At 43.7% G+C, this 22842-nt stretch overlaps 1 protein-coding gene across 1 annotated transcript; it reads left to right on the top strand.

The window, feature by feature from the left end:
* Positions 1–2134: 2134 nt before the first annotated feature.
* On the top strand, positions 2135–22422 carry LOC129834109 (cyclic nucleotide-gated cation channel beta-3-like). Its single transcript, XM_055898863.1, has 25 exons — positions 2135–2233; positions 2469–2587; positions 2794–2937; positions 3119–3160; positions 10692–10860; positions 10976–11009; positions 12367–12643; positions 13139–13224; positions 13451–13610; positions 13858–13959; positions 14260–14408; positions 14570–14776; positions 15597–15805; positions 16060–16110; positions 16227–16313; positions 16405–16469; positions 16690–16812; positions 16999–17140; positions 17316–17475; positions 17650–17747; positions 17998–18081; positions 18251–18369; positions 18598–18744; positions 19398–19581; positions 19777–22422. Exons 1-25 carry the CDS (start codon positions 2135–2137, stop codon positions 19993–19995), a joined length of 3276 nt encoding a protein of 1091 aa, XP_055754838.1. The 3' UTR covers positions 19996–22422.
* Positions 22423–22842: the final 420 nt, after the last annotated feature.

The raw sequence follows: 22842 nt of genomic DNA, 5'->3' as shown, positions 1-22842 counted from the left end.
CAATACATTCACAGCTGATTTAACATCACATTAAGTGTGTGTCCTCAGGCTCCTACTCTCCTACCACATATCTACAACACCAAATCCATGTGTACGTGTGTGTATGCATGTGTCCGTGCCTATGTTTGTGTTGGTTCACAGTCCCCGCTGTTCCATAAGGTGTATTTATATCTGTTTTTTAAATCTTATTTTACTGCTTGCATGAGTTACTTGATAAGGAATAGAGTTCCATTGTAGTCATGGCTCTATGTAGTACTGTGCGCCTCCCATAGTCTGTTCTGGACTTGGGAACTGTGAAGAGACCTCTGGTGGCATGTCTTGTGGGGTATGCATGGGTGTCCGAGCTGTGTGCCAGTAATTCAAACAGACAGCTTGGTGCATTCAACATGTCAATACCTCTCACAAATACAAGTAGTGATGAAGTCAATCTCTCCTCCGCTTTGAGCCAGGAGAGATTGACATGCATATTATTAATGTTAGCTCTCTGTGTATATCCCAAAGGCCAGCCGTGCTGCCCTGTTCTGAGCCAATTGCAATATTCCTAAGTCCCTCTTTGTGGCAGCTGACCACACAACTGAACAGTAGCCCAGGTGCGATAAAACTAGGGCCTGTAGGACCTGCCTTTTTGATAGTGCTGTTAAGAAGACAGAGCAACGCTTAATTATGGACAGACCCATCTTAGCTACTGTTGTATCAATATGTTTTGACCATGACCACTACTTGCTCAATTTCCACATTATTAATTACAAGATTAGTCGAGGTTTAGGGGTTAGTGAATTATTTTTCCCAAATACAATGCTTTCAGTTTTTTTTTTATATTTAAGGACAATCTTATATCTTCACTTCTGAAACTAACTGCAGCTCTTTGTTTATGTTTGGCATGTCATTTCAGTCGCTGTAGTAGCTGTCGTGTATACTGTTGAGTCATCCACATACATAGACACACTGGCTTTTTTCAAAGCCAGTGGCGTGTTGTTAGTAAAGATTGAAAAATGTAAGGGGCCTAGACATCTGCCCTGGGGAATTCTTGATTCTACCTGGATTATGTTGTTGAGGCTTCCATTAAATAACACCCTCTGTGTTCTGCTAGACAGGTAAGTTTTATCCACAATATAGCAGGAGGTGTAAAGCCATAACACATCAGTTTTACCAGCAGCAGACTGTGATCGATAATGTCAAAAGTCACACTGAAGCTTAACAAAACAGCCCCACAATATTTGTATAATAATTTTCTCTCAGCCAATCATCAGTCATTTGTTCTTGTTGAATGTCCTTCCCTATAAACGTGCTGAAAGTCTGGTAATTCCCCAATGGCAATTCCCCCCAAAAAAGCAAAATATGACATTTTACAGTCAAAATCGCTGATTTAAACATATGTAAAGGCTAATGGATAATTGTCAAAGCCACTGTATTTTCCCATTGGTCACAAATATGACCACTAAGATATTTTCATATACCACGAGCATCATGGATTCAATCTATTGAAAATTAGAGTGCATATGTAAACTACACCCTTTAAACATTATGTTTTATGCTGTTGAATACATACTTCTGGTGCCAAATTCATCGCTAAAAGTACACCTTGGAGATTTATGCTTGTGGTTTTGTGACCATTTTGAAAAATAATTTGAAACTTCTCTGAACCATATTAGACACCTTGGTAATGCATAATATATGACTTATTTGTTGACAAAGAAAACTTTAACTTCTGTAGAACCTGTTAAGTACAAAAAAAATCCCTATTGTGACTGATGGGATTAAATCGGTTGCCGAAAATGCTGTTGTCGAGGTAATTTCCTTAGTAGGAAAATTGTGGGAGGAGTCGAAGAAGTCGAAGCTTGTGGGAGAAGTAGAAGCTCAGGGATGATAGATGAGCTTCCTACTAGTTATTACCAGTTGAAGGGGCTTCAAGTGGATTTTTCCCAGCATTATGTGATAAATACCACCTTCCCACTTGGTTAAGAATACAGTTTAAGCATTAATTGGCTGCTCAAATATGAGGTCTTTCTCTTGATTGGTTGATCCCACCCTACTGTTCCATATCCTCTAACACTTAACCCACTGACCCACCACCTTTTCGTGCAACGTGTTACCTATTTCCAATTTAGTCCTCATCCTGCAAGGCCATGAAGACATGGTTCTGGAGGAAGTGGACCCGGATTGGGAGGAGAAGGAGAACAAAGTGGCTCAGGGAGCGGCCCTGCTCCAAGCCTTACCCTCACTCATACCCCAGGTAGGGGGTAGAATCAGAATCAGAGACAGCCCTGCTAGTAGTCAGTAGATTACCATGCTTGAAAGGACAAAAGTGGCAATAGCTTCAAAGCTGATCAGAAAGTCACCAACATGATGTGACGAAACAAAACTGTTCCATTTTCCTAATGGAAATGCCATTGAACTTAATAAGGTTCTTTATCTGGAGCTGCAATTGCCATACTCTCTGTATGTACTGTATTTCTCTGTCGCAGCAGGTTCTGGAAATGCAACAGGAAGCAGAAGATGCAGAGACACAGACAGAGAGATGGACTCCCCTCATAGAGAGCATAAAGAAAGAGGCAGAGGAGGCTGCTATGGCGAAAGTGGAGGAGAAGTAATAAAATACATTTGTTTTCCTCTTCCACCTATTCCCTATGTACGTTTCTCTCTGTCTCACACTCCCTTTTTTACAATCTCGTATTTTTCCCCAGAGATCTGTCTCCCTTTGTCTGGATGAGTGATGAATTGGGATTGGCCGTTGTGTTCATCTCTGTGTGATTGTCCGATGTATTGATCCCTGCCCTCTCACCTGGTCTCCAGGCTGCAGCAGCAGTTAAAAGAAGCAAGGATGGCTGAGGAGGTGGCCAGGCAGGCGGCTGAGATGGCAGTTAGACAACTAGAGGAGGAACAGGCTGCCAGTGCCCAGAGGGCCACAGACTCGCAGCAAGAGGCTGATGCAGAGCAGTAAGTCCCCCCCCCCCCCCCCCCCCCACACACACACACACACACAGAAACACATACACACACATGCATGTTTGCATACTAACACATACATACACACACAGACACATACACACCCCAGGACATGTCATCACCAAGGAGACGACCCTTAATAATCATCCTGCTCACTGTCTGTTTTGCAAAGACTGCCCAATATCCAGGAGGAAGAGAACGAGGAAGACCCCGAGTAAGTCCCTCTCCTACTTCCTGTTATCCTTCCATGCTTCTATCCACAGCAGAGTAGATGAATGTTGCCCTTAACCACTTCTCGGGAGTCAAACATTACATCGCCACCCTAACGGTTAAGATTATAGTCGGGGGTTGTCTAATCTGATCCTAAATCTGTAGTTAGGGGCAGCTTCTATCTCAAGCATGTTTGCATCTCATATCCAAACATTTGACCCCATCCTCTTCGCTCTATAGTTTGACTCATTAACCGGATGTTTGATAGGATACCGAGCTCGCTATTTCTAACACTGCTGCACAGTAGCCTACATACATTCTGGAGGGCTGAGGGGCTCTGTTGGTCTGCTGTTTGTCTGCTCGTCATGATATGGATGCGGCCGTTCAAATGACAGGGGTGACTGGAGTTTCATCAGGGCACCTCAATAAGCGGATTAAGCATTAAAATGATCACGATTGGTTTTGCCCACTATTTGAGGAGCACTATTGACAATTGACGTGTAAATCAAGCTCTGTACATGTTTAAAACGACGGTTTAACTGTCTGAGACTGTCTGAAGCTCTGTTTGTCCTCTTCTGCACACCGTCCAGGTTGCAGATGCTTCAGGAGGAGAGCGACGAGCGCATGGACATTAAGAGTCCTGAAGAGAATAAGATAACAGAGGAAAATAAGATATCTATTCAGATTAATTTCAATGACGACAAAAAGGCTGCGTCTGAGGATAATATAGTGACAGAGGAGGTTACGGTGTTTGAGAAAATAATTCCAAAAACTGAAGATAATATGACTACACAGGATCGTACGATATCTGAGACTAAAATAATCGTTGAGGAAATTAAGAACCTTGAACAGAATATGGCCATAGTGGCGTATAAGGTATCGAATGAGAGTCGATTCCACGAAGACACAAAAGTTGTTCCTGAAGAGAATATAATTCCTGACGATAAGATATCTGAGGAGAAAAATGTAACAGAGGAAAATGAAAATCCGGACAAGGCTAAAGTATCTGCGGTTACAGACGTTGAGAAAATGAAGATCATTGAACCGCATATGACCACACCAGACAATAAGACATCTAAGGAGAAAAGTGTACATGAAAACCAAAAAGTTGCTGCTGATGAGAATGTAGTCATGGAAGAGAATATACCTATGGTAACAGTCAATGAGGTAATCAGGAATGTGGAACAGAATACGACAGCAGTGGAGGATATAGTCAGTGGAGAGGAGATATCTGAGATGAAAGTAGCAGAGGAAAATGAAAATCCTGACAAGGACAAACTAACAGAGGTTACCGTCGTTGAGAAAATTAAGATTGTTGAAGAGAACACCATCATACCAGACAATGAGATATTTGAGGACAAAAATATAAACGAAGACAAAAGAGTTGCTGCTGAGGAGAATAGTATAGTCTCTAAAGAGACTCAAGTAAAAGAGGTTACAGTCACAGAAGAATATGATCAGAATATGACCACATTGGAGAATATAGTCAGTGGAGAGGAAATATCTGAGACTAAAGTAACAGAGGAAAATAAAAGTCCTGACAATAACAAAATAACAGCGGTTACAGATGAGGTCATTGAGGAAATAATTCAGAATGCTGGAGAAAATACAACTAAACAGGAAAATAAGATGTCAGAGGCGAAAAACATTACAGTGGAATGTAAAAGACCTGACAAGAATAAGATAACAAAGGTTACTGCCGTTGAGAAAATTAAGATTGAAGAGAGCATCCTAACACCGGATATCAAGATACCTGAGGAAAAGCATGTAAATAAGGACAAGAAATCTTCTGATAGGAATATAGCGGTTGGAGAGATGGCCGTCGGAGAGATGATATCTGCGGAGACTAAAGTAGCGGAGGAAAATAAAAGTTCTGAGGAAAATACGATTCCAGCGGTTACAGACGAGATTACCGTCATTGAGGAAATTAAGATTGACGAAGACACTACGACCACACAGGATAATAAGATATATAAAGAGAATAAAATAACAGAAGAGGTGACAGTCATTGTGAAAATTAAAATGAATGAACAGAATACTATGCGGGAAATATCCAATAAGAAAACAATCAATGAACCCAGAAAAGTTGCAGAGGAGAATATAGTAACTGTAGAGAAGAAGATATCTCAGGAGAATAGAAGTCCTGGGAAGAATAAGATAGCAGAAGTTTCAGTCGTTATTATAATCACTGAAGACAATAAAATATCAGAGGAGAAAATGGTCAACCAAGACATGAAAGTTGCTGAGGACAATATTGTCGTTGAGGACTACATTGACGCTTTGGAGCTTACAGAGGACAATAAGATCACTGAGTAAGCTGAATCATTACCAGATAGAGGCTTATTCCCGCTTTGAAATGTGCTGAGAAGTTGCGCTTTGATGCCATATAAACTAGGCTACCCATTCCTCATGGCACCCAATGTCACAGCTTTAATGCTTTGCGCCTTTTACCTAACAAGTTGAAGGTCGGGATAAGGTGTAACTTGATTTTTCTTAAACTATGGGGACTAAGGGGTTGGTGTAAACTTTGAAACGTGCTCAATGAAGCATGATTTGGACAACAGGTACAATACCTGTAGAAAAATTAAATTACATTTTCTGGCTCGAAGGACCATGAAAACAAAAACTCAACCAGCGTCGTCTATACTGAACAAAACTATAAACGCAACATGAAACAATTTTAATGATTTTCCTGAGTTATAGTTCATAGAAGGAAATCATCAATTGAAATAAATATATTAGGCCCTAAACTATTGGATTTCACTTGACTGGGCAGGGGTGAAGCCATGGGTGGGCCTTGAAAGGCATAGGCCCACCCACTTGGGAGCCAGGCCCACCTACTGGGGAGCCAGGTCCAGCCAATTAGAATGAGTTTTTCCAAACAAAAGGGCTTTATTACAGACAGAAATACTCCTCAGCACCCTCCTCCCCCTCCTCAGACGATCCTGCAGGTGGAGAAGCCGGATGTGGAGGTCCTGGGCTGGCGTGGTTACACGTGGCCTGCAGTTGTGAGGCCGGTTGGATATACTGCCAAATTCTCTAAAATGACGTTGGAGGTGGCTTATGGTAGAGAAATTAACATCCAATCCAATTGCATGCTCTCTCAAAACTTGAGACAGCTGCGTGACAAAACTATACATTTTAGGCCTTTTATTGTCCCCAGCACAAGATGCACCTTGGTAATGATCATGCTGTTTAATCAACTTCTTGATATACCACACCTGTCAGGTGGATGGATTATCTTGGCAAAGGAAAAATGCTCACTAACAGGGATGTAAACAAATTTGTGCACAAAATTTGAGAGAAATCAGCTTTTTGTGGAACATTTCTGCGATCATTTACTTCAGCTCATGAAACATGGGACCAACACTTTACATGTTGCGTTTATATTTTTGTTCAGTATATATGGACAGTGTTTGGGCACAAACTTGTAAAGCTGAACAATGTTAAGATTTATGGTAACACATATTGTTAACAGATTATTCAATGGTTACATATTATCGGCATCTTAACTCTGAACTGCATGGATTCAAAGCCAACATTCCAAGCAGCGCTTTCTCCCCAGCTTGAGTGCTGATAGAGTTGGTAAGTGATCAAGTTTGAATGTCTAATTCCTAACCTTCTCATGGTCAAATCGTCCAGGTTGAAACTGCTTCACGAGAGCGACGAGAGCGTGGAGAATAAAAGTCCAGAGAAAAATAAAGTCATAGAAGTTACTGCCATTGAGAATATTCTGAGCGTTGAAGACAACACTCTAATGGATATTGTAGTTGCTGAAGACAATGAGATATCTGACGACAACAAAGCTAAAGCTGTGGAGCCTAAAGTGGAGAATAAGATCACTGAGTAAGCCAAATCATTAGCAGGTAGAGGCTTATTCCTGCTTTGTTTTCAACACCAAGGCTACTCACGCCTCATGGCATTCCCATGCGGCTAAACGGTTTGCTGTCCCCACATACGCTCAGCTTTGTGGCTTTTACTGAACCCAAAGGCCAAAGAGTGATTTCTTTATTCTGTGGAGTTTAATTAAGATGACTATTTTTAGTGTTCAGAAGTAATGTCCATCCCCAGTCATGGTAGGTGGTAGATTCTTCCTCAGGAATTATCTCAAGCATAGTAGAATAAACACTGAGATATGACGCTGAGGAGGCGAAGACTTAGTAATGAAAGGCTATGTTATGATATCATACAGTGCCTTCAGAAAATATTCATACCCCTTGACTTTTTCCACATTTTGTTGTGTTACAGCCTGAATTCGAAATGGATAAAAAATGTAAAAAAATCTCTCTCCCATCTACACACAATAACCCATAATAACAAAGTAAAAACGTGTTTTTAGACATTTTTGAAAAAAAAAAAAAATGAGGTACAGAAATATCTCATTTACTTAAGTATTCAAACCCCTGAGTCAATGCATGTTAGAATCACCTTTGGCAGCTGTGAGTCTTTCTGAGTAAGTCTCCAAGAGCTTTGCACACCTGGATTGTACAATATTTGCACATTATAATTTTTTTAATTCTTCAAGCTCTGTCAAGTTGGTTGCTGATCATTGCAAGACAGCCATTTTCAAGTCTTGCCATAGATTTTCAAATCAAACTAAATTGTATTTGTCACATGCGCCAAATAAAACAGGTGTAGACGTTACAGTGAAATGCTTACTTACAAGCCCTTAAAAAAAAGAAAATAAATAAAAGTAACAAATAATTAAAGAGCAGAAGTAAAATAACAATAGGTAGGCTATATACAGGGGGTACCGGTACAGAGTCAATGTGCAGGGTCACCGGTTAGTTGAGGTAATTTGGGTAATATGTACATGTAGGTAGAGTTATTAAAGTGACTATGCATAGATAATAACAGAGAGTAGCAGCAGCGTGAAAGAGGGGGGGCAATGCAAATAGTCTGGGTAGCCATTTGATTAGATGTTCAGGAGTCTTATGGCTTGGGGGTAGAGGCTTTTTAGAAGCCTCTTGGACCTAGACTTGGCGCTCTGGTACCACTTACCGTGCAGTAGCAGAGAGAACAGTCTATGACTAGGGTGGCTGGAGTCTTTGACAATTTTTAGGGCCTTCCTCTGACACCGCCTAGTATAGAGGTCCCGGATGGCAGGAAGCTTGGCCCCAGTGATGTATTGGGGGTGTGCTCGGTCCTCTTTTTCCTGTAGTCCACAATCATCTCCTTTGTCTTGATCACGTTGAGGGAGAGGTTGTTGTCCTTTCACCACACGGTCAGGCCTCTGACCTTCTATAGGCTGTCTCATCGTTGTCGGTGATCAGGCCTACCGCTACAGTGTCATCTGCAAACTTTTCAAGTCGATTTAAGTCAAAACCGTAACTAGGCCACTCAGGAACTTTCAATGTCGTCTTGGTAAGCAACTCCAGTGTATATTTGTCCTTGTGTTTTAGTTTATTGTCCTGCTGAAAGGTGAATTTGTCTCCCAGTGTCTGTTGGAAAGCAGACTGAACATTGTTTTCCTCTAGGATTGTGCCTGTGCTTAGCTCTATTCTGTTTTTATATATATATATATATATATATATATATATATATATATATATATATATATATATATATAATATATGTATAATATATATATATATATATAATATATAAAAACTCTCTAGTCCTTGCCGATGACAAGCATACCCATAACATGATGCAGCCACCACCATGCTTGAAAATATTAAGGAACGCATCTGAAGTCCGTAACACTGATGTTCCGAGCCCAAACCATTTGATATAACCAACTAATATGACCCCACTGTGGAAAGGGGAAACTCTCAACTCTCACGATGCTCTGTTTTTCTCTACGACCCCCACAAGTGTCTCTGGACTCGTCTGAAGGTAACCTATACAAATGGATGGAAGTATGGAGATAGTTTTGTGCCAACCAAAATAAGCTGTTAAATAGGTATTTTTTAAAAACTTGAATATTTCCTGAGCTTTCTTATATCTCCTAGATGTACGACAGACACTTCAAAACCATATCCGTTATGATAAATGCGTTTCTGTGGGCTAATGTAGTAATGACCAAATTCAATATATTATCAAATCATTTGTAAAAACTCCAGTACTTTGTAAAACTCCAGTACTTATTTAGGCTTGCCATAACAAAGGGGTTGAATACTTATTGTTGCAAGACATCACATTTTTTATTAATTTGTAAACACTTCAAAAGCATTTCCACATTGACATTATGGGGTATTGTATTTAGGCCAGTGCCACCAAATCTCGTTTCAAATCATTTTAAATTCAGGCTGTAACACAATTTTTGGGGGGGGGAGTCAAGGGGTGTGAATACTTTCTGAAGGCATTGTACAACACTGTTTACACTGTTACAGCCATCACTTGGGGGTTGAGCAATGAATTTACTAAGCAGCCTTAGTGCTATCTGCTGTTCAGTCTTTGGAGACTATAGAATGCTAGAGCAACAGTCCATAGGCCTAACAAGAGTGCTTTGTGCCGAGCTTGAGAGCTGATAGAAATGGTGAGACGAGATCTTATTCAGTTTGACATGTCTCTTGTATTGCCTTGTGCCGCCAATTCCTCATTGAATCAGAGTGGACCTGAAAAGGTAGGTTCGAAAACCAAATTTAGACCATTAGGAATGACTTTGTCTCCAGATACTGTATTCTAATTGGAAGGCCGGCGGCAAGTCTAAGTATGACTAGTCTGGGATATGTTTAACTTTTTTCATTCTACACAAAACAATTGCTTCATTCATAAAAACATAGTTGAGATCGAACCCAATGTCAAACAGACAGAAGCCAATTCAAAGACAAAAGTATATCATTCTCCCCAATATCCATCCTCACACTTCCGAATGACAAATATTATCTTGATAATTCACTGCTGCTATGGCAACACTGTCCGAAATCCTCCCGTTTATACCTGTCTGATCTTGTTGTCGATGGCTCTCCTGATGATTTATCCAGAGTTTGTGATTGTCAGGGCAGTCATAGTTCACATCAAGCTCCCAAGATTTTCCTCCAAAACCAACCAATCCGGTTATCAGAAATCAGACAAAACTCCAGGATTATTTGTTGTGAGGGTGAGACCACACACTGTATTTGACATTGTGTTTGCCAAACTTAAGAGGCAAACAGTCACGGAAGAAAGAGACCACATAGGCTTTAGAGAACAATATTCAGAGAGATCTTCCAATGGGTTCTGAGTAAGTTGTGCAATAGGGAACAATTTGTCAACGTTGTTGTTGAGATATGGCTGTATCTGTTTCAGTGACGAATATAAATTGTTTTCTAAGCAGTGGAGAATTCATTATCTGCAATTGTGAGACATTGCATCTTGACATCTTAGTCTGTATGCCCAGAGTGCATATGCCTATGGTAACGCTGAGCTTTCCAGCAAGCAGCTCTAACGCCCTGGATCAGAGCTAGGCGGACGCGTGTTTGTCCTAATTACTTTCTCTGCTTCACTTCCAGCACTAAGATTGCATTGATAGGTTCTCTCAGTGTTTAACGCTACTCCTATTGGCTATCACACAGTAAAGCTGCACTGATTGGACCACACTCCATCTCCAGGTGCCTGATGGATGTGTGTCCAGCCGAGGGGTTGCCCGAGGTTGAGGCCTCCCCTGAACCAGAACCAGAGTCGCAAAATAAACAGTCTCCCCCAGCGACAGAGGCCCCGGCAGTGACCGAACAGCCAGAACCAGCCGACCAGAAGGCTCCACCTACTGCCGCAACTCCGGTAGGGAGCATTTTAACAGCCAACGGGTATCCTTGTCATTACACTGTAGTTACATGGGTGTTACTAATGCTATTACTATGGATAATGTTTTTTATGTTCCCCGCTCTCATTACAGGAAGAGGAAGGTGCCGACGAAGCAGGGTGTGAAGGTGAGTCTTCCTGCTCCATGTAATAAGAGGATGTTCAACAATGCTGAACAGTAGTGTGTATATAGTAAAGTATGTGGACACCTGCTCGTCAAACATCTCATTCCAAAATTATGGGGATTAATATGGAGTTGGTCTCCCCTTTGATGCTAAACTCTTCTGGGAAGGCTTTCCACTAGATGTTTGAAAATTGCTGCAGAGACTTGCTTCCATTCAGCCACAGGAGCATTAGTGAGGTCGGGCACTGATGTTGGGCGATTAGGCATGGCTCGCAGTCGGCGTTATAATTCACCCCAAATGTGTTCGATGAGGTTGAGGTCAGGGCTCTGTGCAGGTCAGTCAAGTTCTTCCACACTGAAGTAATTTCTGTATGGACCTCGCTTTGTGCATGGGGGCATTGTCATGCTGAAACAGGAAAGAGCCTTCTCCAAACTGTTGCCACAAAGTTGGAAGCACAGAATTGTCTAGAATGTCATTGTATGCTGTAGCACTAAGATTTTCATTCACAGGAACTAAGGGGCTTAGCCCGAACCATGAAAAGCCGCCCAAAACCATTATTCCTCCCCCACCAAACTTCACAGTTTGCACTATGCATTGGGGCAGGTAGCGTTCTCCTGGCATGCCAGATGGTGATGTGTGATTCATCACTCCAGAGAACGCATTTCCAATGCTACAGAGTCCAATGGCGGCAAGCTGTACACCACTCCAGCCCACACTTGGCATTGCACATGGTGATCTTAGGCTTGTGTGTACGGCTCCTCTGCAAAGGAAACCCATTTGATGAGATCCCGATGAACAGTTCTTGTGCTGACGTTGCTTCCAGAGGCAGTTTGGAACTCGGTAGTGAGTGTTGCAACCGAAGACAGACGATTTTTACTCTTCAGCACTAAAATGTCCCGTTCTGTGAGCTTGTGTTGCCTATCACTTCACGGCTGAGCCGTTGTTGCTCCGAGACATTTCCACTTCACAATAGTTGACAGTTGGCCAGGGCAGCTCTAGTAGGTCAGAAATCTGACAAACTGTCTTGTTGGAAAGGTGGCATCCTATGATGGTGCCACGTTGAAGGTCACTGAGCTCTTCAGTAAGGCCATTCTACTGCCAATGTTTGTCTATGGAGATTGCATGGCTGTGTGCTTGATTGTATTCACCTGTCAGCAACGGGTATGGCTGAAGTAGTCGAATCAACCAATTTGAAGGGGTGTCCACATACTTTGTATATATATTGTATATGACAGCACAATTACCAGACATTAAAACCACTACCACTAACTACTACTCTAACATTTTCGATCTTATCATGACTTCCTGTTTTGCTCGATTGTATTGATCTGATTGGCTGTCTGAACGTGTCGCCGCCCAGTGCCCTCCAATTGCTCTCCAATCAGGAGCCTGCTCGTGCATATCCCCCACGCCTGCCAGTGCCTTGACAATCTCACCAAGTTGCTACGCGACAACAACCTGACCCTTCCTAAACTGTCCACGCTCGCCCTGCCAGAAGAGCTAGCCTTGCTAAAACATGAGATGTCCGAGCTACCCAAGCAGGCGCGACAGTACTGCCAAATGATCCTCAATCGCCTCAACGGACTTAACCCAAACGCAGTGTCCCAAACCCAACCCCAGGAAGATGTCTCCAAGGAGTAACACTCCCTTCCCCTGTCCCAACGCCTGCCCCTCCCTGCAAACCTGGAGTTAGATTCATAAAATCAGTGTCAAATTAGATCAACCATCTCCTCAGAGCGCTGAGTCAAGTTTCCTTTCCTGAGACCTCCCGACCCTATCCTGACCCCATCCTGACCCCTTGACCACCGCCCTCCACGTCTCTGCCGTCATGCTCTCTACCGTGCCCCCCTGCTTCATCGCGAAGAGCAGCAGCCATCCACCCACTGCTCAGGTGAACTGAACCCTCCAAAGGGTGAAATGTCCTGTGCCGTGCTGTGTCGTGTTGTGCCATGTCGTGCTGTGTTGTTCTGTTCTTTCACGTCAATGACAATAGCCTCTTTATTTTGACTTTTTAACTTTTTTTCTACATTGTAGAATAATAGTGAAAACATCAAAACTATGAAATAACAAATATGGGATCATGTAGCAACCAAAAAAGTGTTGAACAAATCAACACACTCTCCACATTTGAGACTCTTCAAAGTAGCCACCCACTGCCTCGATGACAGCCCCGGACACCCTTGGCACTCTCCCAACCAGCCTCGTGGGGAAGTCACCTGTAAATTCACAAAAGCCTCTTTATTGTTGTACTGAAGTTATCCCAGGGCTAAGCAAACCCCATGGGTTCTAGAGTGTTTTCGTCATCATACAAAAGTTCTAGAACGCTTTCAAGTGTTGTTTCTAGAATTTTTCATCTGATAGCTACGGGTTGTTGGTAGGTATCAACAGAACGCTCTTGAGTGAGTGTTCGAGAGTTCTAGAAAATAGTTCCTCGTGTTCTTCAGGGAGCGTTGGTAAGGACAGAGGAGGGAATGTGCTGCCAGCGGAGGATGTGGACAGAGACGTAGGGATGGGAGGGGGTCTCAACATCCCCCAGATCATCACCTCCCAGGACCCCCTGTCCATCTCTCTGACCGTGTCTCTCGCCCCCGTGACCAAGCACAGGTAAACGGACTATACACTCTGCTGCTTCAAAAGTCTATCTGATGATCATGGTAGCTGTACAGACTTGCTCTATGGTGATTTGCCTAGGATGACAGACAAACGTTTAATTTACTAGCCATATTGCCATAAAACCCCTCTCTCTTTTACTCACACATTCAGCAAAGCTGTGGCTGCAGAGTAAGTTCTGGCAGCTTTGTTTGTGCAGTTTATCCTACCCTTGTCTCCTATTGCCTCGCCTTCCCCTTAGTGGCTCGCTCCTCCCGGTGGAAGAGAGAAGTGCTGAAGATGATGATGTTTTTGGTGTTGATGACTTAGAGATGCAGACCGGTCTCCTGACTGTGGAAGATGAGTGAGTGATGCCTCACAGGCAAATGCACAAGACACATGCAAAACCAGTGGAGGCTGCTGAGCGGAGGACAGCTCCTAACAATGGCTGGAACGGAGTAAATGGAATGGCGTCAACCATTTGGAAACCATGTGTTTTGTGTATTTGATACCACTCAACCTATTCCGCTCCAGCCATTACCACGAGCCCGTCCTCCCCAATTGAGAAGCCACCAACCTCCTGTAATACAAACACGCACGCACACTCGCACGCATGTACACTTGCACACACTCACTCACTCACTGATGATGTCATATCCTGCAGGGATCGTCCAGCATCAGCGGCCAGCTATGGCAGTGTGATTGTCCATGAGAGAGTGACTACACTGGTCAAGCTGTTTAAGGCGAGGACGGTCCGCAAGAAGGAAAAACTGATGGACCCTGACGACTCTGAGGAAGACAGCCCTCAAACCAGTAGGTTACCACTAAACATGACCTTTAACCTGTGACCCTGACCCTTGAACTTACAACAAGCAAAATACACAGTTGCCAAATGATTTTGTCAAATGTACAAATGCAACCCTGACCCACATCCATTTTCACATAACCTATAACTTTTGACCTCTCACTCCCAGCCCCAGCCAAGGCGCCCCCTCCCCCTCCTCCCCCAGAAGAGGACAAGGACATCTCAGCCCCGGTGGAGGAGGAAGAGGTGGAGGAGTACTGGGACTTCTATGGATACCCGATCAAAATCTTCAAACTTCCCAAAATGCCCCCACTTCCTAGTTGGCTTCAAACCATAGTGGACTTTCGTTTCCCTTCCAGCATCGACCCTTATACTGGTGAGTTACATACCAAAACATATTATACTTAAGCACTAAGGCCCGAGGTGGTGTGGTACTGTATATGGCCAATATTCCACGGCTAAGGGCTGTTCTTAAGCACGACGCGACGCAGAGTGCCTTGGCACACCCCTTAGCCGTGGTATACTGGCCATAAATCACAAACCCCTGAGGTGCCTTACTGCTATTATAAACTGGTTATCAACATAATTATACATTAAACAAGTAATTTTGGGTAACACCCGTGGTATATTTAAGTGATATGGCCCTAGGGGGGTGTGGTATATTGCCAATATACCACTTTTAAGGGCTGTTCTTAGGCACGATGCAACGCGGATTGCCTGCATACAGCCCTTAGCCGTGATACATTAGCCATATGCTACAAACCCCAGAACAGTAAACAAGTCATTTTGTGTCATACCCACGGTATACGATCTAATATACCACGGCTTTCAGCTAATCAGTATCCAGGACAAAACTTTATAATAGTGGATAATATCCCTCACCAATTTTACTCCCATATACCCCAGTACCATTATACATTCCTATACAGCACATGATACTTTACCGACATGACTTGCCTAGTTAAATTAAGGTTAAATAAAATAAAAATGACCAACTGGCTGATGAGTGTCTCTTACAGGCCCATCTCACTTCTGAATCTTGACAATAGAATATGAACTATCTTCACCAACCTGACCGTGAGCCCTGATACCAATGTAATGAAATCATAATATACCTTTTAGCCCTCACTGAGTTTTTATATTCACGCTGTAGTTGACTCTGCTCTGCTATGTGTGTGCCTCTTGTCTCCCTATAGACCTGGTCTACGTGGTGTGGCTGTTCTTTGTGATGATGGCGTGGAACTGGAACGTGTGGCTGATCCCGGTGCGCTGGGCCTTCCCCTACCAGACTGCAGACAACATCTACTGGTGGCTGTTTATGGACTACACCTGTGACCTTATTTACATCACCGACATCCTGGTCTTTCAGCCCCGCCTGGAGTTTGTACGCGGAGGAGATATTGTGGTAAGGGGGATGTGGATACTCACGTATACTGTAGGCAATCACATACGCACAACGCTTATACTGAGAGGCACATACACACAAACAGGCCCTCACACAAACAGGCCCTCTATGGCAAGTAGTACTAGATAATGTATGCCAACACAGACAATCATACACACAGATTCAGAAACACTTCTAAAAAAACACACTTACACGTACATGTTTGTAGACACAAGGAACGAAACGATGTTTTCATTTCTTCTCTTTTCTTGCAGTGTGACAAAAAGGACATGAGAGACAACTACATGACAACAGAACGATTCAAGGTGAGGATGGAGCTACACCGTTTCTCCTTGTTGACTAGGCTGGCAGATAAGTAACTGTACATTTCTCAGATGGACGTGAGGAGTGTTGGTTTGTAGAGGAATGATTTGTCTTTCAGATGGATTGTATCAGTATGTTCCCCATGGAGATATTTTACTACTTTACTGGAGTTAACTCCCTCCTCAGATTCCCCCGCCTACTGAAGGTACACACACACACACACACACACACGTACATTCTTTGTAGTGCTTCGATCTTAGTGATTAGTGACCGATGCCTCTCTTTCTCTGTTTCAGTACATGGCTTTCTTTGAGTTCAACGACCGTTTGGAAGCAGTAATGAAGAAAGCCTACATCTACAGGTCCCAGAGAGGGACACATAGAACACACTCTGACCATCAACCACACATACATACTTTACACAGGACATTCGCTCGACACAAAACACTCAGCAGAGAAAACTCTACACAAACACACTCAAAACACAAATACACATAGTTAGCCAGCAGAGGATGCTGTAGCCCTTACTGAGCTCTAGTACCTTTTTCTCATTCCCCTCCTCTCTCTCTCTCTCCCTCTCAGAGTGATCCTGACCACCTCCTACCTGTTGTATTCTCTCCACATCAACGCCTGTCTGTTCTATTGGGGTTCTGACTACGAGGGGCTCGGGTCCACTAAGTGGGTCTACAACGGCAAAGGGAACAGGTGAGAAGAATATCGCTAAACAGTCACAAAACAGTGAAAAACCTCATACCAACCACATTACCACGAAACATCCAGCTTTTTCCAAGTCCTCTTCTGCGGTCACATTTCAAAATGTTTATTTATCCCAGACGTGTGTGCGTTTGTCGGACATCTGTGTGCATACAGTACCTCTGTCTGTGTGCCCAGTTATATCCGGTGTTACTACTTTGCTGTGAAGACCCTGATCACCATCGGTGGTCTCCCGGACCCAACCACCGTGTTCGAGATCACATTCCAGCTAGTCAACTATTTTGTTGGCGTCTTTGCTTTCTCCATCATGATTGGTCAGGTAGGTGCAGCAAAAACGATTCACGTTCATTAGGTCCAATGCCATAGCCAAAACGTTTTCCAACAGAAAATAATGGCTCAGATTGATGGCTCAGAGAGTATGTTCTCGTTTCTGAGCGTTTTGTTCCGTTTCATGCCTGCTGAACATAAGGCTTGTTGTTCTGCTGTTGTTCCAGATGAGAGATGTGGTGGGGGCTGCCACAGCGGGACAGAACTACTACCGGGCCTGTATGGACAACACCATCAAGTACATGACCTCCTACCACATCCCCACAGAGGTCCAGAACCGAGTCAAGACCTGGTACGACTACACCTGGCAAATACAGGGCATGCTGGGTGAGGAACGTTGGCCAAATGTTGCTGCATGACAAAACATTACGAAGATGCGATTTCTGTTATTGGCCTGTATGCTCGCTCACCATCCCCCTATCTCTTTCCTTCTCTCTGTCCATCTGTCTCCCTCTTTACCTTTATCCCTCTTGCTGTCTCTTGGTCTCTCTCTCTCTACAGATGAGCAGGAGCTGTTGATCCAGCTGCCAGATAAGATGAGGATGGACATGGCTGTGGATGTTAACTACTCCATTGTGAGTAAAGTGGCCCTGTTCCAGGTAAGGGAAAGAGTCCACCGCAGGAACTCATGCATTGCAGCCCTCGTCTTTGTCAAATCTTCAATAATACATTCTCTCTCTCTCTCTCTCTCTCTCTCTCTCTCTCTCTCTCGCTCTCTCTCGCTCTCTCTCTCTCTCTCGCTCTCTCATTGTACTAAACTCCCTCTTTCATGTCTCTCCATTCCCTGCCTCTATATCTGCCCCCCTTTCTTTCTTTCTTTCTTTCTTTCTCTCTCTTTCTCTATTCCAGGGCTGTGACAGACAGATGATCTTTGACATGTTGATGAGGCTCAAGTCTGTGGTCTACCTGCCTGGGGACTTTGTCTGTAAAAAGGTAGGCCAATAGAGTGATGCCCTCCACCCTCCCCATCACAGCTTTACCCCAAGCTTAGCCTAAATCACTTGCAAATGGTCCATTCTCCCTCTGTAAACCATACCTCGAATTGTACCTGTGTGTGTTTGCTATGATCTGCTATAATGTGCTGTGTGTCCCGTGTGGGCAGGGTGAGATCGGCAGGGAGATGTATATCATCAAGCAGGGGGAGGTTCAGGTGGTGGGAGGACCTGATTTGAAGACTGTGTTTGTGACAATCAGGGCCGGCTCTGTGTTTGGAGAAATCAGGTGAGAGCTCCCCTTTAATCCCTGGTCCAAATGTTTTCCTCATATACAGTATCATGTACTGGAATATCTAAGGGCTGTACATTGCACACAATCCCAATGAACCTGTTTCAGCCCTCATGCATGCAATAATGCGCATACTTACGTCTCTAGCTTGCCTCTAGCATGTCACTAAGCATGTGTTTGGTGTTTGTTTGGCGTGTAACCCATATATGTCCTCCGATTGGACAGCTTGCTGGCAGGGGGCGGAGGGAACAGACGCACGGCCAATGTGATGGCTCACGGATTCGCTAACCTCTTCATCCTGGATAAGAGGGACCTCTCAGACATCCTGGTGCACTACCCCGAGTCCCAGAAACTCCTCCGCAAGAAGGCCAAGTGAGGGGGTGACCTCTCGAATCCAACGCTCCTACCCTTTCCAGTTCACCTATCCCTCTCTTCTTACCCAGGACACAGCCAAAAGGCCTGAGGGGGAAGGTCAAATGGATGGGCTGGGACGTGGGATATGAGTCTTGGGGAAGGGTGGAGGGGATGGATAACCTACACCGCAGCCAACACACATCCCACAACATATTGTACGTAGCGCTTTTGATCACACCCGTTGATCTTGTGATCACTCACATGACGGCGAGGCAAAAGTTGCTCTCTCTTTACCATAGACCCTATCCCTCCGCTTCATCTCTTCCTCCATCTGTCACTTTCTCCCTCTTGTCTGTTCATCCATTCTGTATCTCTTTCACCTCTCTACTGTAATTCTCTCACTCTTTGATAATGTTTAAGAGGAGTTTGAGCTCCTGAAGAAGTATTATTGGTTTAAGTGAGAGGCTGGCAGAAGTTAGGAGGGAATAATGCCTGGATAAACAGACAGTCTCATGACCTGCTCTAACTCATCCGTGGCATCAATTTACCTCATAAGTGAGGACAGGGCGGTACAGTGTGTGCGTGTGCGTGTGCGTGTGCGCGTGCGTGCTTGCCTAAATGTTTCAAGCCCTACCTGACCACAACTTTTCCCTGCCTTCCTCCCTTTCCAGGAAAATGCTGACAAAGGATAAGAAGCCAGAGGAAAAGGCAGAGGCGAAGGAGACTGCCGAGGTGATCCCAGACAGGCCAGAGACCCCCAAGCTGTTCAAAGCAGCCCTGGTGGTTACAGAGCAGGCAGGCATTAAGGGCACCTTCGCCAAGCTGAAAGAGGGCTACAAACCTGCCGAGACTGGGGTAAACAGTACACACATGCATTAGCATGCATACACCTAGTGTCATACACACAACACACCTACCTCTATGTCTGTCCCCAACTCTCCCTTCTCACGCCCTCCCTCCTACTCTCTCTTTTTTCTGGGTGGATGAAAATGGTCTGATATCAATCTTTGTTCTCTCTCTCTCACCCCAAAACCCCCATCTCGCCCCCAGTCCTCTGGACTCCCCATACCTCCCCCCTCCCTGATGGTGCACCGTCGCTCCCCCATCCCCCCTACAGATGCCAGGGTCGAGGACGACGAAGATGCGGTTTCCGAGACGACCGACAGCATGATGCTCATCCGCATGACCCGCCGTCACAAAGGCGAGGAGCTCCTGTCCGTCGAGCAGAAGCAGCCTGGAGATGAAGAGGAGGAGATGGAGAAGAAGTAGGAGACAGAGAAGGAAATTGACAGAAAGAGAAGAGGAAGAAATGTTGTGATCCCCACTACTCTTCTATACTCTTCTGTGTGTATATTGACTGAGATTTCGGACCGAAATGGTAAAAAAATAAAACATTATTTCTCTATTGCCACGTTCACTTCATGTCAGAAACTCTGGATCTCCGAGTCAATACGAACGTAAGTTATTTGCGTAGAGCTTCCTATTGGTAGATACTGATACTTCCCAAGTGGGAAACTCAGGTATCATCTTTCTATAAGGAGTAAGCAAGTCCGAAATGTCTAAGTTTCTGACATGACGTGAACACGGCATATGTCCCCTTCGGGAAGTTCACTTTACAGAGTTATCCTTTCATATTCTGGGATATTCTGTGTGCCCCTTCTGTTCCCTCACTCTCTCGTGGTCTCACTGATGTTGTGTGTGTTAAATGCGTTTTAGTACCTTAAAGCGGCAATTAGCAGTTGAAACAATAATGAGTACTTCCCGTCCCTTTTTCGGTAAAAAGCTGAGGGATGGGGCTGGAGAAATGAAACCGCTGTCAAATTCATAGACAGAGCTATGGATGGAAGGATTAACCGTCAATAACATCAAAATGTAGTGTTATACATGTTTTGTGGCTAAATTGTGTTTGTTTACATTTGCTTTGTTTACAAACGTTGAAGTAAAACAAGCTTATATTTTGGGTTCTGATGGAGTGTGACAGTTGAACTAAACTCATGAGACATTTATAAGTTATATTCTTCAAGAATGAATGGGTACATATCATTAATTTATATGTACAAGAAAATGTATGTAGCAACTGCAGATTTCCCCTTTAATCCTTATTGATGCTTCATAATCCTATATAGCCTTTACTTGTTATAAAACTCCATTGCCCAGGGGGCTTAGCTCCGGGTCTGCTACTGCTTCCTGCTTCTAAGTACTGCCACTCTCCCCAAGTACCTGTGACAGAGGCAATATGGCCTTAACCAAAACCTAGACGTTGCTGGTTTCTATATTTTAGCCATTTAGCCATTCCTTTTTAAAAGAGAGGCCATTTTCTTTTGTAGTCTGTGTCACAAGAGTGACCACTAGTCTACAACTATGTTTAGCATTTAATCTTTGGGAAAACATCTGTGTTTCTCTTATCTGAGGAATATGGGAAAACTTTTTTTTTTTTCTTATTTGAACTCTAAGAGTGAGTGGTCCTGTGTTGGTTTTCTTTGGTGCCGTGATGCGTCACACTAGTCGAAATCTGATTGGCTGATTCAGGGTCATGCCACGTGTCCTCCTGTCTGACACAGCAGGAGCACAAATGGGTTTCAATGATTTTACTGAGTTACTGAGTTGTGGTCAGAGAGCGTGTGTGTGTGTGTGTGTGTGTGTGTGTGTGTGTGTGTGTGTGTGTGTGTGTGTGTGTGTGTGTGTGTGTGTGTGTGTGTGTGTGTGTGTGTGTGTGTGTGTGTGTGTGTGTGTGTGTGTGAAATGTGGAAATGAGTTTGTATGAGCAGGAAGAGGTGCAGAAAGCCAGAGGAAGTGTTCATTGTGTCCGTCTCAACCAAACGGGAAAAGGCCGAATAAAAAGGCGGGAATAAAACAATGCTGAGCAAGCCTCAGAACTAACCTCTGTCCAATGCTGTGCTTACATCTCAGGGTGTGATGAAGTGTGTGCTTACTTGTGGTCGGAGTCACATTTGAACTGACGTTACAGTTAAAACTCTCCAACCCCTTCCCATATCTAGCAGTGACCTTAAGTCATAGACACGTAGTGGGTTGTCATAGTGGGTTGTTTTTACACACTATAGCATACTTCAGCCAAAAGAAGATGACTAGGTGCTATTAGAAGATGCAGGACTAGATTCAATCCATATCGCAGAAGTAGGATATTGAGTAAGATCTGCATTATTTGTTTCCGCATTCGCAGATACTAGATTCATGGTAAAACTATGCACATGACGGCTCAATCGTAAATGACTTTTACATTTTAACGTGGATCTTCCTAGCTACTTCCGTGGTACGGATCGAATCAAGCCCTTAAGCGTAATGCTCAGGGATTATGCCCATGTTTCATGTTTTTATCGGACTGTTTTTAACATGGATATATATATCAGTCGACTGGACGTGCTTTTTTGGGTCATTTTCAACTGAGAAAGGATCGTTTTGAACCATTTTGGAAATGAAAGCTTGTGAATCCAAAGTCAAGCATTTTTTTATATTTTTTGTTGTTTAGTGTTTAAAAAATATCTTTGGAACCAACAGCTGAATAAAACCGGCTATGTAAACTCCCTTGTTGGATTCAGATAGATTTTTGATCATGAAGAAGAATGTTTTATAGATGACAATTTGCCTAGTATTGTAGTAGGTATGGTGAATGCATATGTAAGCAGCTTGTAAACAATAACAAATATTGCGCTTACTGAAGATTGTGTAACGTGAGAGAGAGTGAGAGAGAGAGAGTGAGAGAGAGTGAGAGCCCACCTGCATCCTAGGTCCGCCAGTCGCTATAGGTCAGAACTGTGGTAAAATAAAGGCAACAAAGTGATCACTTGATATACATATTTTTATGCTCTCATGATTTGCATTAGGACCACTGGTTTGTAATGAAGACGTTTCAGGGCACAGTAAAAAAACTGTTTTGCTTCAGTTTTGAGCTTTTGACTGGTCTCCTAAACGGGACATTCGCATGAGTAAAGCACAGCACAGATCAGTAAACAGAAATGCATTCATTGTGCTGTAGTTTCTTTTGACCAATGAGAAAGTCAAGGAAACACGATGCGGGGAAAATATATTCTGTGCGCAAATACCCCTTGCCGAGGCCCTATCTTCTTCTTCTGAGGTTTAACGGCGGTTGGCATCCAA

The sequence above is a fragment of the Salvelinus fontinalis genome, chromosome 35 (genome assembly GCF_029448725.1).
Source record: "Salvelinus fontinalis isolate EN_2023a chromosome 35, ASM2944872v1, whole genome shotgun sequence".
Classification (NCBI taxonomy): domain Eukaryota; kingdom Metazoa; phylum Chordata; class Actinopteri; order Salmoniformes; family Salmonidae; genus Salvelinus; species Salvelinus fontinalis.
The sequence above is the reverse complement of the archived record's forward strand: the minus strand, read 5'-3'. Positions and strand labels throughout refer to the sequence as shown.